Raw genomic sequence first — 18312 nt, forward strand, 5'->3', positions numbered from 1 at the left:
TTCCAAGGAGTGACTGGAGTCATTTTTGAATTCTGTCGACATATCCTCGTAAGCTATCACGTTAAGGAAACAATTCAGGACTGCGGCAAAACTATTCCATCGTCGGAAAATTAACTTAACTAGTGACTTTGTGGTTAATGTCGTTAACGTAAAGTAGGAATGAAAGAGGTCCGATGAATCTTCCGTGGGGAACACCCGAAGTAACTTCTATGATCGCTCCAGTAAAAAGCTTCGTGCTGTGTTGTCGCAAGACTTAATCTTTGAAGAAAAGTGATGAAATGGGGATTCGAAATTTTTCAAAGGTGATTGTGGAGATGGAGAACCTCTGCTGGGTAAAGAAAGGGCGAAAGAAGTGTTGGACAGTGGCAGTAAAAGATGGGAAGTCGAGGTCTTAACAAGTGAAGGAAATATTGAGGAGTGGGAGGGAGTGAAAGCCGGTGATAAAAGAGTGGATGTTATGGTAAGCGAAGGGAAAGGATGAAGAGAGAAAGGATCACAAGCCTTTCACGTACATTTTTCATGAAAATAATTACGAAAATCTTTGGCAAATCAATAAGTAAGTGTGGAGTAACAGTCGATAACCTATTGCTTACCGTTTTGATGTTCCAACATTAGACGGCCATTCTGATTAAAATTTTGAGCATTCAGTTGCACATGGAATTTATTGAGGAAATCGCAATTAAGTCAAACTTTAACTACTGCTCGCCAGCATTTCGCACCGCTAATAGTGCCTCGCGAACTTTAGATTCAGGGTATATCAAATCGTTTTGGGTGGTGTGGAGGAGCGTAGAAGTATAGAGAGTGAAACAATGTGTCGAAAGTGTCTCAGAATTCCATGATAATGCCTAATATTTTTCAGGGAGCGTGCAAAACCTCATATAATCGTTAAACTGCGAAATAATGTTGGAGCAATGGCAGTGTAAATTAAATTATTTATGCACATCTAAGCGGTGGTGGAATCCAATCGTCTGGGTGAATAAGTTAATTCCGTCCTCTCTCTCGTAGGTACGTATTCCTCTTAGTCGGACGGTCTTACTTGTGACTTCGCAGCAGATACTATACTCGTGAATCATAGGCAATTCACTGTGCTTGTAAGAAATGTCACCCTTTCTTGACTCTTCGCATTTCTTCATATCTTCGCCGCTCTTTGTCTCTGGCATTGTTTCATATCTTCATGCGCGAACGTCAATTGAAACGGGAACAAGGGAGTCGTTGAAAAAGCCGTGCTCTTGAAACTCGTGGGGAAAGAACATTTGTAGGAGAGAGAGTACGGAACAACAAGCATTATTTACTTGAGGTGTTACTTGAATTGTTGAGGTGGGAACATTGGGAACCTATTTTATGAAGCATTGCTTCTGCGGGCTGTACAAATTGTTTCCCTATCTGAAGTGGAGTTTCTCAAAGTTTCTCCTGAGGATATTAAGTGTTAACGAGAAGTTTTAACTTTTTTCAGTTTGTTCTTGTTGGCTCTATGAATCTCTACCATGGATATTACACGTTCTCTACCTACAAGTTAAATATTTATCGTTGATCAGAGGAAGATTTTAATGTTCGCTCTTAAATGGTGCAATTGACGTCTTTCCCATGCAAGAGGAATCCCATATCGCATACTCGGCGACCATCATAACAAATAATGTTTTGGAACTCTGCAAACTTTTCTGTCGTTAAGCGATTACCAATTGTTTTTCAAATAATTTGGGAACACCTCCCGAGAATACTACTCTTTTAGCGATCTCTCCCACTTTCGATCGCAGTATCCTTGCAATTATGCGACCCACTCGACTTGAAATTCTTGCGCCACAAAGGTTTTTTTAATGCACCTGTTTCTACACCGAGTAATGCTATCCAAAATCAATTTTTAAGGAATTGACGAGCGCTTAAATTTGTTTGATTATAAGGATTTACAATTTAAAATTTTCCGAGTAACCATACTAAATTTGCGCACGTTATTTCACGCTCAATTCTTTCTCGCTGAAGTTTACACACGTTTACATTGCACGTAGGTGATTAAGGTAAACGTAGCCATCGATTTATTTTATTCATTTCTCATTCTACTTTGTTCCATTGTATGATAATAATTACAAATGGAAGATATTTATGTGAAATGTTAGTGAAATTAGACGAAAAACCTCCGATTATTTTGGAAAATATTATACAAGTATACACACTACTATTATTTTCATAACTATTGGTATAATATTATGTTTGTATTTCATTAGGCCCGATTTGAAGTAGATCGTATATCTCCAGGGAATCTAGTTCAGATTCTCCAAGCATTAATAATTACAGCTGATTAGGAGATCAATTCACTCTATGAAGGACCGAGGATGTTCCTGGTGATTCCTAGAATGGCAAATTTTGCCAAATTAATTCGCAATGTAAAGTAATTCATTGCCCTCAATATGATATATTTTTAAGTTAATAATTCCGGATGAGGGATTTCCATTTCGGTCGCATTTTACGGTAATTCATGGAGGAATTTCGTTTCAATGCATTATGAAAATCTTGTTTATTTTAAGAACCCATTACCGAGGTGGCACTCTAACCCATAGAACTTAGTTTAGCAGACGTTTGCAGTATAAAAATAATTTAAATTAATTTTAAAAAATCCAAGTCCAACTACATTGTCAATTACGGGCGTGATGTGAGTTGGACGAGATATATCGTAAAAATTAATTTTTATTACAAAAACTTGCATAGCACCGCAGGACAAGTAGAAGTTTGTGTAACAATAAAATATTGTGGCATGGAATAACGAAAAGTTATTAAGGGCTGAATTTTATTTAGATTTATCGTCACGAGAAGGTTGCTTACGAGCATATTGTAAGGACTTGAAAAATTGACATGTACTTAGAGAATCAAGTCAATCAGTACAGAGAAATGGTGACCTCTCGTCGTCGTGTTTCCCTTTCCACCCGTGGCTTCTGTTTTCCCCCTCTTGCCTCATCTCCCGCTGCCCCCATTGAAGCCAGTGACCTCACCGTTTCCCCGCATCGGCCACATTCAACGTCGAATGGTTGGGTATCACATCGGTGCTAATTGGCCAATCCCACCAAAGCGCGTTAATTAGACAGGAGCGTAAAGGAATAGAAAGAATACGGCCCCCGGCTACGACCTTGAGGAAGCATTATTTAATATTTATTCGGGTAGACCTTTCGGGGCAGACGTCGGCGTCCGTGACCCCGGGTGCATTGCTCATCTCTCCTCGTTGGCGCCTGACGGGGGACGTGGGGCAACGCGGCCGACGCCACCGCAGAGTAATGTCGAAGGTCGTCGGCGGAAGATGCGTTAAGTGGCGGAAAACATACATATGAGTTCAGAATGAAAGCGTTCACGGGAATGGCCTCTCTTAGCCATAAGACTTTTGTGTCACTAATTGCCCCGTGGTTTTACGTAACCGTTAAATTGTCCTTTGGGGAACGCGTACCAGGAAAATTATCGTATCCTAGGAGGCAGGGCCACCGAATATGCCCTTCAGTGAGGCTATACAAATGATCTCTCCACCACCTTCGTCATCATCTAGGCAATCTCCTAGGCAGTGGCTATATGTACATCACTTTTAGTTACTTTCCACGTACTACAATTTTGTCATTGCTATTACATAATACTCTGAGAAAGATTTAGGGTTTGCTGTCATCGTTAGAGGAAAGAGATGAGATTCTGAGGAAGTTGGGAAGCTAATGTGAACGTTAAAGCATGTGGGAATAAATTACTGGAGGTGGGGCAATTCCTACATTCAAAACTTATACTGTGGGAAAATCGCCATACTAACGAGGACATTACGAGAAAATTGCATCGTCAAAAGGAATAGCCGCAAATAGGACACTCGCAACGGTGGTTACTTGAGCAGAAAAGGAAATAGTGACATTTACGTGTGAATGGTGACTTTTTTCTGTGAAACACGTAGTTATAAAGTATTCGGGTTAATTTTTCAGTGATTTTATATGGGCAAAATTGACGCATACGCCAGGTAAAGACAAAGGAAAGATTAGTGGAAGACTTTGATGAGAAGCACAGTAGTTTCGTATGGTTCCAAAGCCTAAGCTTTGAAATAACCAAACCAGTTTAAGAACCAAAACAAAAAAAAGATCGGCTGAAGTACTTTGGAACCAACATGCTCGTTATTTTATAGGGAAGCAAAAGGCGAGTCGTTGCATCATCTCTGTAGGTACTCATTCGGTTTTTCGAGCGCATGGAGTAGTTGTTTTGTGAGATCATGTTTCCTCTCGAAATATAAGGAATCCGTGTTCTGTGCGGTTCACATCGTAATTGAGGAGGCTCTACCATTCAGCTTGGCTCGTAAGTGTACAATTCGCTTCGGTTCCATTGAGGGTAGGCATCCGCGTCTGCAACTTACCCTAAAAGCCGTCGCAAGGGCGTCTCCATTTGCTCAATATGGGGAAGGTTTTTGCTTCATCAACGGAGGGAACGTCGTCAATAGATAAGAGAAAAATGTTATAACATATTACGCTTCATTCCAGTGCAAATTTTAATGCGAAAATGCTACGCAAAGGGCACTAATACAGTTCAGGGATTCCCATTTCCGTGCCGCGGAGATGTGGTCATGAACTCTCTTGTGGGGCTGGATGAGAAGGGACTGGGAGGGAGAGAAAAGGATATGGAGGAGAAAAGGAAAGCGAAGGGGAGATAGGAAAGTTTAAGGGAAGAAAGAAGGGATTCCAATATACATAGAGATGAAGACATTGGCTTAAAAGATAATCCACAGGGGAGAGAGATTTGGGAATGGCGAACAAAAGTCTAGAAATGTCCTTGTGTGATATATTCTAAAAAATAGAGGCTCTACCAACACTATTTAAAGCTTTTTGACAATTTATTCACGTTGCCTGAAGGTGGTGGTATGGGGTGGGGGTTCAGGCATAATCTGATGGAAGGTTTATTAATGCCTAATTTCAGTCACTGTTTGTGAAGAATCTTAATTATCCTTGATTTTGTTATTTGCCCAAATTATAATTGCCTGCTACCCTGCATAGCATAAGAATTGAATATATTTCAAATAAGAGATAAGCTTCAATCTTCATCGCATCTACTTAATAAATGTCAGTGTATTAATTCAATTATTCCATGCACCCCTTGGTGATTAGTGTGACGATAAGTGCTTGATTTTTATTCCATTCCCATTCCAGGTGAGGATATTGATTAACAATGCAGGAATAGTGTCTGGGAAAAATCTTCTTGATACTCCAGATGTCATGGTGCAAAAGACATTTGACGTTAATGTCCTGGCCCATTTCTGGGTGAGTATATGCAGCATTTTAATTTTTTTCTTTGTAAGGAAGGACCAGATCTTAAGAGACATAAACCACAAGCCTATCTTTTAAATTTGAGGATCTTTACAATCTAATGATATCGATCCCTTTTGCCAGGAAAAGGCTATAAATACATATATTTCTGCTATTTCATTTTTTTAATTCTTTTATTTTGAAATTGCGTTGTTTTCACAATTTTTTTGCGGAAATACAATTTATCTATAAGCATTGAGTGAAAAAAACTCTGCATTTACTTCTTCAGCCTGGGAATTTATTTCTAAACTTAAGAAAATTGCCAGCTAAGATTTAGTTTAAATATGTCAAAGCTATAATTGTTTAAATAATGATTCTTGGAAGAATATGCACAAGAGTTTTTGTTTCCATTTGCTGATGAATTGTTGTTACTAATGCTTTTGCAGACTGCCAAAGCTTTCTTGCCAGACATGGTGAATGATAACCATGGTCACATAGTCACAATTGCCTCATTAGCTGGACTTGTTGGGGTGAATCAGTTGGCTGATTACTGTGCCTCCAAGTTTGCTGTTGTAGGCTTTGATGAAGCCTTAAGACTGGAGCTTGAGGTAAGTTGGAAGATTCACAGTCCTGTTTGTTAATAGTTTGCTAACAATATTATTATTGTTTCCCTTTTGTTCTACTGACCAAAATATTTTTAGATTATTCAAATGGTAAGCAATAATGCTAATATGAACCTATTTACTTTTTTTATATGTTAAACTTGTAGTTCACTTTCCCCTGCTTCATTGATATCCTGTTCAGATGTAACCTAGTTTTTTTTTCTTGAAGGCTCAATTGATAAGTTGATATTAAGTTTTGTTGAGAGAAATTCAAAAAAACATTTTTCCCAACAAGAATAACAAATGCAGTTTGCTTTCTGGAAAAACTCATTCCCAAGCATTATTTCCTGAACAAACTTTATTTAGATGTATTCATTAATGTGTTGATGATGCAAAACTTTGATATACTCCTTGATCAAAAATTTCCCGGAATTTATTCAGAAAATTAAAAATACAAGTTTATTCATCTAAATCTATATTGTCCCCTTCAAAGTAATCCCCATCGACTGCAACACACTTATGCCAGCGCTTGATCCAATCCTCGAAACATTTTTTATATTCGGTTTTCGGTATGTCCATCAGTGCTTCCTGCGATTTTTCCATTACTTCCTCTCGGCTGCTAAAACGCGTTCCCCGTAATGGTTTTTTAACTCGATTGAACAGAAAGAAGTCACAGGGAGCCAAATCAGGTGAATTCGGTGGCTGTTGGATGGTATTTGTTGCATTTTTCGTCAAAAAATTACGAATAATGATAGCACTGTGCGACGGTGCGTTATCATGGTGCAAAATCCACGAGTTTTCTGCCCACATTTCTGGTCTCTTTCGGCGAATTGCTTCACGCAAACGTCTCATAACGCCCAAATAATACTCTTTGTTTACTGTCTGGCCTTCTGGCAAAAATTCATGATGCACTACAACGTTGTAATCCATGAAAACCGTCAGCATTGCCTTCTTTTTTGACTGAAAACGACGTGGTTTTTTTGGTCTCGGCTCATTTGGTGAACGCCATTCACTTGCCTGATGTCTGGATTGCGTGTCGTACTCATAAACCCACGTCTCGTCTCCAGTAATGATCCTTTTGATGAATGTGGGATCGGATTCAGCCTCGCAAATCATGTCTTTTGCGACGTCAACACGGTCTCTTTTTTGCATGAAATTGAGGTCTTTTTGCTGCTACACGACGGAAACCCAAATCATTAACCACAATGTCTTGGGCGGATCCATAGGCAATGTTCAAGTCCTCCGCTATTTCTCTGATGGTTAATTTGCGGTTATTGACCAACATTTCTTTTACTTTATCAATTTTTTCACCGACTTTCGATGTCGATGGTCTGCCACTGCGTTCATCATCTTCGATTGACTCACGACCACTTCTGAACCGCTCGTGCCACTGGTAAACGACCGTTTTTTTTAGAGAATCGTTGCCGAAACACTTTTCCAACATTTCCAACGTCCGTGCGCCACTAAATCCGTTTTTACGCAAAATTTAATACAAGTTCGTTGTTGCAAATTTAAATCCATTTCTGAAATTGTAAAAAATCGCCAACACACACAGCGATAGATGTACTCTTGGCTACGTAACTTTTGCAAATGTCAAGTTATGACACTAAGATTTAAAGGGAATATCAACAACAGATGTACCAATTTAACAAAAAAAACAGAACTCAAATCGGAACGATGGGAGCGCCACACGGTGGTTATTCCGGGAACTTTTTGATCAAGGTAGTATGATTGACACCATTGAAGCATGATGTAAGCTATCTCATTCATCTTCAGAAACCATATCACAGCATTGCTAGTGGGACCTATTACTTATTATTTATCTTTTGTATTCCGTAGGCTATATACTTTTTTGAAACATCCTATCAGGTTCGGTAGCTCTTCTGAAATCCTATACCCAGCTGGGTCCAGTATATCTTAGAATACTTTCTATTGAATAATAGGCATTGTATCTAAATCTGCTTAAGTCAAGTAACAGTGGAAATCTCAATATGCTTTACCCATTTCAGAAAACAGTTGAAGTTTACTAGACTACTGAAGAGTGCTCAGTAGAAAAAAGCTTGCTAGGAATAGAATGCTGTGAGACAATAGAATTAAGTAGAATATATTACTGTAACTTTGGTTTTTGGTCTGAATTTCTGTTGAAGCCAGTAGAAGTTTCCCTAAGGTTTTCCAATGCCCACCCAAGAATATGAAAAATAAATGTTAGTGATCATGAGATGAATGAATGTTTATCGATTGATGAGTTATTATAATGGTTTTGTGGAGTTTTCTTATTAAAACTAAATGCTCCTTTAAAATGATTCATAGCATTAATTATTTTTGTCTATTAAGTCATCCATTAGTTTTTATTGTAGTGAACTAAAAATTAGTCATTAAGGTATTTCTAATTGGTGCATACGTGTACATACTCTATTTATGATAAGCACTTACTATGTATGCATACCCACCATAGGTAATGCAATTATAGTTAATACCATTTTATGGTATATCCATCCATATTTTTTTATACTTTTCATTGTAAAACCTACGCTCACGAAATAATTGGGATTTGTTCAAGATGTACCCTATCTCTAAACACCTACATATTGCAGGCTAATGGGAAATTTTTTCTTGAATTTCACTTGAATTGTTCTTGAAAAAAGAATTTTTTTAAACCTTTACTTATGTTTATCCCCTGCCTTATAATTTTCCATCAAGCTCTCTAGTTATGGTTTTTTAATGCACCTTTCAAGATAAGGTGCCTCCATGAAATGTGAGCAATATGTATGTATACTTATATATATGTATGTATACTGCACATGTGTTTTTGAAGAACCTATTATAACCAATATAGTCTCTTGCTATCTGAAATGCCCTTTGCCCCTTCACTGTCTCTCCCCATCCCTGATTCAACCCATGACTAATTTATTCATTCCAATGCTGAGAAACAAACTTGACATAGTAGCAGTATTGTCATTATCAATCCTTGATTAGATATAGCTAATTTATGGATGCTTATATAACTTGTGAGTTAACTCATTGAACTTCCTCTTGGTCCTCTGAAAGAATTTTACAGGAATGAGGTCCATCCTCCCTGCCACTTTTTAAATATACATGGCTTCTTTTGGTGTGTTAGATAACCCCAAAGAAGAAATAACTCTGTGACAAAACTCGTCTAGGACACTAATAAAGTGTAAATGCTATCCTTGGTTTTCCATGTCATAAAAGTTAGATCATAATGCATGTATGATTATAGTATTTGAAATAGCTAATGAAAGTGTAAATACTTTGTATGTCAATGCTTCATAAAGGATGTTGGATTGTGTTTTGTTAGGAGGGAAAAATGATTTGTTTATCCATTCAATACCTACCTTAACGAGTTGATTACCTGTGATAATACTTGGTCAATTGAAGTGAACTTTGACTGTCAACATACGTATGTTGATTTTGGTCAATATTTTGTGCTTTTATTGGTGAATTCTTTTGGCTCATTTTGAATTAATATAAGATTTCATATTTTGTCAACAGGTTTCTGGTATCAACGGAGTTCATACCACTGTTGTTTGCCCGTATTACATTAATACAGGCATGTTTGAAGGAGTAAAATCCAGGTATTTCATGGGATATGTTATTGGAGTATACAGTTCATATTTCATGGTAGCATAAATTATTTTGAAGTATTATAAAGAAAAATTATTTATCTCAGCACGCACAATAATATTTTGATAGAATGTGAAACATATTCTATGTACGATATGTGTATAACTGTGATTCAAAATGTGAAATATGCTCAATGTTGTGCTACTGATACCAAAACTCCTGATTGGTTGCCTTTATTCCTACTATTATATAAATAAATATTGTTCCAAAAGGCCATAAATATATTAAACCATCCAAATATTCCAGAAATTGCTTGGCTACAGCTCTATTTTCTTCTCAGCTGGCCTCATTCATTTCTTCCTTACCTTTGACACTTTTTAAATTTACATACTATGCTGCATGCACTTCATGATCGTTCCCTGTAGTGTTCTGTTAACTGTAATGCCTTAGTGTACAACCAATAAGTTTATCTCTTCACTTTATTTTAAAAAGATACATCTTACAGAGATTCTCTTAGTCCATTTGACAGGCCTCATTCTTTTCAAGTCCAATTCATTTTTTCTCTGAAATGAGTGGAAATGGAAATTTTTGGCTCATAAGAGTGCATTTTTGTTATTTCCATAAATGTACCAGCCATGGCTACTGTCATGTACTGTAATGTACTCTTATCATTTTGCTTCAAGTGAAACATGAATTTTGGGAATTAATAATAAGAATTATGAATACCCTTATTATATAGCATAAGCAATCACCCTTATTGGATATTAAAAGAAAGTATTTTATTTTTAACTACTTGAGTATTTACTTTATATACCTGGAATTAATGGAAAATTTTTACTTACTATTTCATCATCTAAATTTGGTGAAAATCAATTGACAAATATATCCATGTCCCAAAAAAATTTTAAACCCAAAGATGAACCCGTGAGAATGCAAAGTGTACCTATTCAAATAAACCAGTCATACCAAAGTATGTAATATTCTTGAACTTCACGAAGTTCTTATTCAAGTTTCAGGATGAGATATCAAAAGGTTGAATCTGACACTGTTAATTTTATAAATTATTTTTCATTTGCAATTGATTGAAAAGAAAATGGCCTAAAAACATCAAATTGTTTCTCAAATAATACCAATAAATATTCTGCCGAAGCTTTATTTTGTAATTATATAGGCTTCATTGTTTGAAGTGCCCTTAGGATTTAGGTTCAACGGGACCCTGAAGAGCTATCTTGAACTATTCAGTGGACAAATTATTATATTCAATGAAACTTTGGAAGATGCCATTGCAGTAACTTATAATGGAGCCATCCGCTAATGCACATTACAATGCAAGCAATTTCAAAGAGTAAAAATCATTCCCCTTGACTGGGATGCAAATCTGAATCCCTCAATGCCCAGCAGAGTGCAAACTAAAGCACATGTCCGGACTTAAGTGCTTTAGTTAAGCGGCAGAGGCATCCTTTCAGTGTATAAGAGGATGCCTCAGTAGCTTAACTGGCTAAAGTACTAGTCCGGACATCTGGGTTCAAGTCCCAGGCAAGGCAAATGATTTTTTCACTTTGAAATCATGCAGTGTAAACTATAATATAATAAATCACAATTCTTGACACTTGCTATCCTTCCAAGGTATTTTTTTTTAATTTACAAGTGTTCATATTATCCCACTGAAATCATGGTCATAGAGTGTCACAATCATACATTAAATGTGTGAACATATTTGAATGTGTTTTGAGAGAAGCCTCATGAGAGGAAGTATTATGTGATTTCCTGCAAATAGGTCCTTCTAACTCAGTACTGGGAGTAGGGAGTGGCTAACTAATGAAAGCCATTATCTTTGGCAGGTTATTCCCTATTCTGGAGCCAGCCTATGTTGTTGACAAGATTGTGGCTGCTATCCTCACTAATGATAAGTATCTCATTATCCCCAGCTACCTCAAGATCTTCATTGCCCTTAAATAGTAAGTACAAACAATGATGAGCCACTGTGTCAACAATTCTGTGAATATAAATTCAATTGGTACCGACAATTACCTTTTGAGAAAGGGTTAAAGTTAATTTCAATTGAATTCATTTGAGTAAAGTCAGTCAGTATCAGCATTTCTTTCATCTTGAATGAAATGAACTGGAATTTTGAATGCCCAATTTATTTAATTCTTTTAGCCACAAGCCTTATTTCAGTCATTCCTATCGCATTTGAAATATTAAGTTTGGTTTTTTCATTGAATGTACTCACAAAATTGCAGTGAATGCATATTTTAATTTTAATCGATCATGTAATGTGGTCATTTAATAGTTGCTATGTATTATTTGCAAACCCTTGCTATTAATTTTTGTCACCATTAGCTTTATCCCTCCAAGGAATTGTTATAATTTCACTTTCAACTATTTGTTACTTGAGATTTATGAGAATTTATTGGCCCAATTATTCAATAATTTTTAAATGATGGACTGCATTGCTAGAAAAACTGTTCAATATTAATTCATTTATTTTTCAGTTATCATTTTTTGGTGTTTTTTTAAGCCTTCTAGGTAATTAGGTATTGTATTTTTTATCTATGAATTAGTATACAGTATATAATGAGTCTTCTTTCTGATACTGACCAAAAATTTTTTCCCCAAAATAAAATGTCCTACTCTCTCCTTTTACTTCCAATTAACACTATGCCATATGATATATTATATAATATACATTCAAATCCAAATAGTAGCACAGAGTATAGAAAATGAGAAAGTTTCACATCTTACATCCTCTCTTGGTGGATGATTTTGCTGAAATTTTCACTGCATCTTGAAAACATTTGCCGGAAAATCTGAAGAATGATGGAGTGCATGAAATTAAAGATCCTCATACAATTTGTTTCATAAAATTAAAATGAGTATTAAATAATATTTGATCAGTTATAATGTTGTAGCTATTTTTAATATCACCATTCAATTTCTCTTGGCCTACTCCAATTTACTTTGATGTGATTGCAAATTTATTGTCTGTGACTGGAAGTTTCATGAACACCCACAGAAGAATAATGCTAGCTTTATTTTTCTGTAATTGCCTATTTACTTGAGTTTCACATATTCCCAGTATGTTTTCTTTCTTTTTGGTGAATTCAGTTAATTTTATTGAAGTGTCTTTACTTGTTCCTATTCTATGTAATTTGGGTACAAACATTAAATTTCCCCTCACATATTAATTGTACTAAATGGTTTCTATATCTTGCTGCTCCGATTTGCATTAGAAATGTAATTCTGAAATGTAGGAGTGGCTGCTGCAGAAAATAACTTAGCCGGGGGAATTATATAAATAATGTTTTCTTATATTTTTCTGCTTGAATTTTGTGATCATTCTGAAGAACTTAATAATTCTATATTTCTGCCTAATATATTTTGTTTGGGAATGATAACTTCTTATCTAATACCACCTGCAATTTATACACAATTTATCTTGATTTTACCTAAATTTTGGGCTGATTTCACGTCTCTTTCTACAAATCAAAACTTGGCTTGATCATAGATGGCACATTTTGATCAATGTGTATGGGCTAAGGAAGTAGAAAATATTACATATAAAGATTTATTAAGTTAAGGTTAACTGTACTTTTGCGTTCTCTGAGAAATTCATGATGAACTTCTCAAGCATATGCTGAGTGAATCTCCAGGTATTGGTGGTAAAGTTCACTTGCTTAAACTTTTGCATTTAATGATACTTAGGGCTAGTGTTAGTAAGCGCTGTCAAAATTGATGACATTATCTTTACAAGTGGCTTTTCTTGCCGCTCTTAACTGCTTTAGTGGCTTGAAAAATGCTACCTTAACCCTTTTGCATCTGGGTGAACCTCTTATTGTGTATATTTTAATGCCATCATACTTAGTTTAGGAAGTGATTCATAACAAATAATAATGAAATTGGAACAGCTATTTGCATGAATAAATGTGCTACTGCTCTTTATTCCACAGATTTATGGTTTTATTTAAATTCTTGCTTGGGGATAGAAATTTCATGAATTGTTTATCATTTTAGCATAGTTTATTACAAGGATGATGGCTTTCCAATAATTTTGAACACAAATTCCAGGGGTTTGAATCAAAATCATAGTTTTTAACTAAATTTTTGCCATAAACATTGCTCCAATATCTCAGTACATTTTATCCCCCTATTGCATACTGTTAAACTATACTCTAAGAGTATGTATGCAATGTCATAGCTATGTCACATGATGGATTAATGATTGAAAATAAATTGCTGTATAGGAATGTGCTTCTTAATAGATTCATGTTTATCAGTTTCTTTCTGTTGGCACTGGGTGAGCAAGTTGATGCTGATGTCACTGTACAACTTAGGAGTGCTATTGAGCTTAGGCCTTTGGCATCTGGCTTAGTTGCACCATGTGCCACAGGGTTTAGTGCACTCTATGAGATGCTAAGACTTAGTGAGATTCATGCTAAAATAAGAAAGCCAGCTCGAAGACAGTTGACTTGTGATTGACTGCCGAGATTTTAAAATGGCTCTATTGTTGCATTAGGATTTCAGCCTTACACATGTATTGCTAAATTCCATATTTGAAATGTGAATCTACCCAAGGATATATATATATATATATAAATATATATATATATATATATATATATATATATATATATATATATATATATATATATATATATATATATATATAATGGATAACGCGTCTGACTGCGGATCAGAAGATTCCAGGTTCGAATCCTGGCAGGGTCGAAATTTTTGCCGGTCCCAATGTTAGCTTTCCTACCTGCCACCCAAGAAGTCACGAATTCGATTCAAACCCAGACTTCCCTCCATCCATTGGTCATTTTGGTTGTCTTCAGTGTTACAATGTTATGTATTTCATGGGTAATGCCATATATATATAAATATATATATATATATATATATATATATATATATATATATATATATATGTATATATAAATGTATATATATATATATATATATATATATATGTATATATAAATGTATATATATATATATATATATATGTATATATAAATGTATATATATATATATATATATATATATATGTATATATAAATGTATATATATATATATATATATATATATATATATATATATATATGTATATATAAATGTATGTATATATATATATATGTATATATATATATATGTATATATAAATGTATGTATATATATATATATATATATATATATATATATATATATATGTATATATATATATATATATGTATATATATATATATGTATATATATATATATGTATATATATATGTATATATATATATATATATATATATATATATATATATATATATATATATATATATATATATGTATATATATATATATATGTATATATATATATGTATATATATATGTATATATATATATATATATATATATATGTATATATATATGTATATATATATATATATATATATATATATATGTATATATATATATATGTATATATATATATGTATATATATATGTATATATATATATGTATATATATATATATATGTATATATATATATATGTATATATATATATGTATGTATATATATATATATATATGTATATATATATATGTATGTATATATATATATGTATATATATATATATATGTATATATATATATATGTATATATATATATATGTATATATATATATGTATGTATATATATATATATATATATGTATATATATGTATATATGTATATGTATATATGTATATATATGTATATATATATATGTATATATATATATATATATGTATATATATATATATATATATATATATGTATATATATATATATATATTGCTATCAAATATACATGTTTCCGGATATGCTTACTGACATATCTATAATCTAACAATTCTGAATACCACATATTTATGTAGACAGTCTTGATTTTCATTCTTTATTTGTTTGGTGTTCATAATTTCATCGCCTACCCATGCACTTGATCTAATGACAATATGGAATGATTTATTTATCGATTGAATAGGGTTTTCATAATTATAGATAATGAAATATTCTTTGTGGTACCCATTTTTCCTCAGTAAAGAATGATCTTGATTCTTTCGCTGAAGGGCACTTTTGGACACTGGTTGGGTGAAATAAAAATATGTGTACCATGTGAAACATGCTAATTCATTAGTCTTAAGGAAACTACTTCATGCAAAGCATGCATTTTCACTTTAAATAATATGGTATACCACAACTTTATGCTAAGTTAAATATGTATACAATTAAATTATTGTTTATAAAAATGTATTATTTTTGTGCATAAAAACTCAAGGGGTTCAAGTTTCTGAGTTAACTTATTTTTTGTCTCGCTCTTTGAAGATCTGGCTATAAGCTACATGGTGACTGCCTTTTTGGTCTACATGTTGTGATTAAACAAATTTGCATTTTGTAAATATCTTACTTTTCCTTTTAATTCACAGATGTAAAGTTTTTTACAAAAAAATTTAATTTTCTTTTCCTGCTGTAAAAAGTGAATATAAAATGCAAATATATCTACCATAGTTCATAAGACATCATCTGTTGTGGTTGTGGATTATTATTGGAAATATGTACATAAATGCTTATGGTAGTTAAATAATGGTCCTTAGAGGTGTACTTTTTATGGAAATAATGGCATTTGTGGTGCATAATGCCTCCTTGTATATAATTTTTGGTTGCTGTCATCCAAAGTGGAAATAATTATATTTTGAGTAGTTACGTTCATAAGATGCTGCCTGGTTAAAGGTTCTTTTGTTTACTTTCCTTTTGGTATATTACCGACTGTATTGGAATATTACCTAACAAGAGGTGACTATCAAATGAAAGTCAATTCCATCCGTGTATGCCTGACATTTATTTGTCTGAGATGAAAAGGTAAAGTCAGAGTTTAAACAAACTCAATGGCTGATAATGGAGATTTGGAGTTCATTTGATATGCATCTAGTGGCTAATATAACTCTATCTTCTCTTCCTCTGGTCTGAAAATATAAATCTTTTCCTTTAGTATTCTGCCGCTCCAAGCTCTCACGTATGCTGCAAAGAACATAATGCGTGTCACAGAAACGATGAGCACTTTCCAGGGCAGAACTGGGAGAAAGAAAGGAGATTAGAAGGGTATCATAACATTATTTGGATGACATTGGGTTAAGTAGAGGTGAATAATGGATTTGTTCTTCCCATTGAAACTTTTTTATCTATAGTTTTTGTAGAGTTGGTTTGGTTTCAGGTGTACTTGGCATTTCTCTCTTTCATTTCTGGTATAACTGTACATATAGCATCTAGGGATGTGAATACCTGACATAATTTTATTTGTTTTAATCTGTTTCATGTGTTTAGGTTCTGAATTAACATTCTTAATATTAATCCTCTCTCTGTATGTGTTTTGAATGGATTGAAGGTATAGTCTTTGGGAAAAAATTATGTTTTCCAGAAAAATTGTATTCTACACAATACTTTATTTACAGACTTCACTTGTATAAGGTAAATCTCTTTCCACAATACAATCTTTCCTTTGTTTTACTGCATCAATTGGCTCTGATAAAGCTCCGCATAATATAAAATTGCATTGAGTGATTTAGCTGTTAAGAAAGGGAAAGTAGGGAACTGAGTATGCAATATCTAACGGGATATCCATGCACAGTTCACCTCAGTACCACGTGCCTTATCATGTATGCAATTAACAATTCACTAATTCTCATAATTTAACCAGTCATGTAATTGATAACAAGGGTGGTATTGTTTATGGTCCACAATGTGGCTAATACATATTCATGAAGTGAAATTGCATATGATGAAGCGTTGCATGCATTGAAGCATTTCATTGGTCTAGGAGAATAAGCATTTTCAACCTAAATTTATAGTGGGGTACATGTAAACTCAATTTCAGTGCAGTCCTTTTGAATGTGAAATCCACCTCAATGCAGTAAGTCCATGGTTTCCAAAAATGGAATTTTTGATGCAGAGTGCATTATTTTTATTTAAGAATACCATATTTTATATTTTAATTCTTACTAACTAACTGCTGAAGATTAATCCTAAACTGTTGTGAAGCGAATGAAAAGCTTTTTTAATAAAAATATATGTTCACTTAGAATTTATATATAATACACTAACTTGAGACAAAGGGCTCCTGCCAATAATGCACTGAAACAAAAGGTACAACACATCGCATTCCATAATGTGATATAATGGATTGCTGTCATCACATAGTAATGGAATCAAACTGTATTTTCTGATGTTGTGGAGGATTTATTTGAGTTTTCATAAAGTTGGATACCTTCATAAAACCTGGTGAATTACACTTCCCCTGCAGATGCACTTGTTTGAAAGGTGCTGTATTAATTTTAATTAAGATGACGCTAGTAACCAGGGGTGAATATTCTGTTTCTTACCCACTGCGCTTGTTTTAATGCAATCATGGAGCAATGCAAAGATTTTGCTTTATCCAAAACAAGTGGAAAACTGATAGTACAATTTAATGGTGCATAATTTCAACTCAAATACTTAATGTACTCTCTGACGCATTGTGTCGTATTATATAAAGCATTTCTGAAATGCATAGTTAAGGTAAATTCCAATTTATTTTTTTCATTTGTCAAATTTGAAAGTCCAAATACATACTTTGATTGTTTTTACAATGCCAATGTTATTCATTGACTCCAACATTACATAAAGACCATTATTACACTTCTTCTATTTGTTGCAATTATAGGACTATATTCTAAGTATTGGTGAAAGGATACTTTTTAAATATTCTATTATGATTCTTTTATCAATTTTTTGTTCCATTAAAATACAGGGTGCGGCAACATTACTTCCTTTTTTCCTATGCAAATTTAATTAAAAAAAAGAAGTTATGTTGCTGCACCC

The 18312-nt window shown here is 33.6% G+C and overlaps 1 protein-coding gene across 2 annotated transcripts in view; it reads left to right on the forward strand.

The window, feature by feature from the left end:
* Positions 1-16606, forward strand: part of LOC139689450 (short-chain dehydrogenase/reductase family 16C member 6-like) — a 169155-nt gene extending 152549 nt beyond the window's left edge. For both annotated transcript variants that reach the window (XM_071586576.1, XM_071586577.1), the window contains 5 exons: positions 5145-5255; positions 5687-5848; positions 9353-9435; positions 11266-11382; positions 16448-16606. In XM_071586576.1, the coding sequence (XP_071442677.1) occupies positions 5145-5255; positions 5687-5848; positions 9353-9435; positions 11266-11382; positions 16448-16553 (579 nt within the window). In that variant the 3' untranslated portion in view covers positions 16554-16606. The remainder of the gene's footprint in view (positions 1-5144; positions 5256-5686; positions 5849-9352; positions 9436-11265; positions 11383-16447) is intronic.
* The last annotated feature ends 1706 nt before the right edge of the window (positions 16607-18312 follow it).

The sequence above is a fragment of the Hetaerina americana genome, unplaced genomic scaffold (assembly GCF_022747635.1).
Source record: "Hetaerina americana unplaced genomic scaffold, ioHetAmer1.1.p SCAF_232, whole genome shotgun sequence".
Classification (NCBI taxonomy): domain Eukaryota; kingdom Metazoa; phylum Arthropoda; class Insecta; order Odonata; family Calopterygidae; genus Hetaerina; species Hetaerina americana.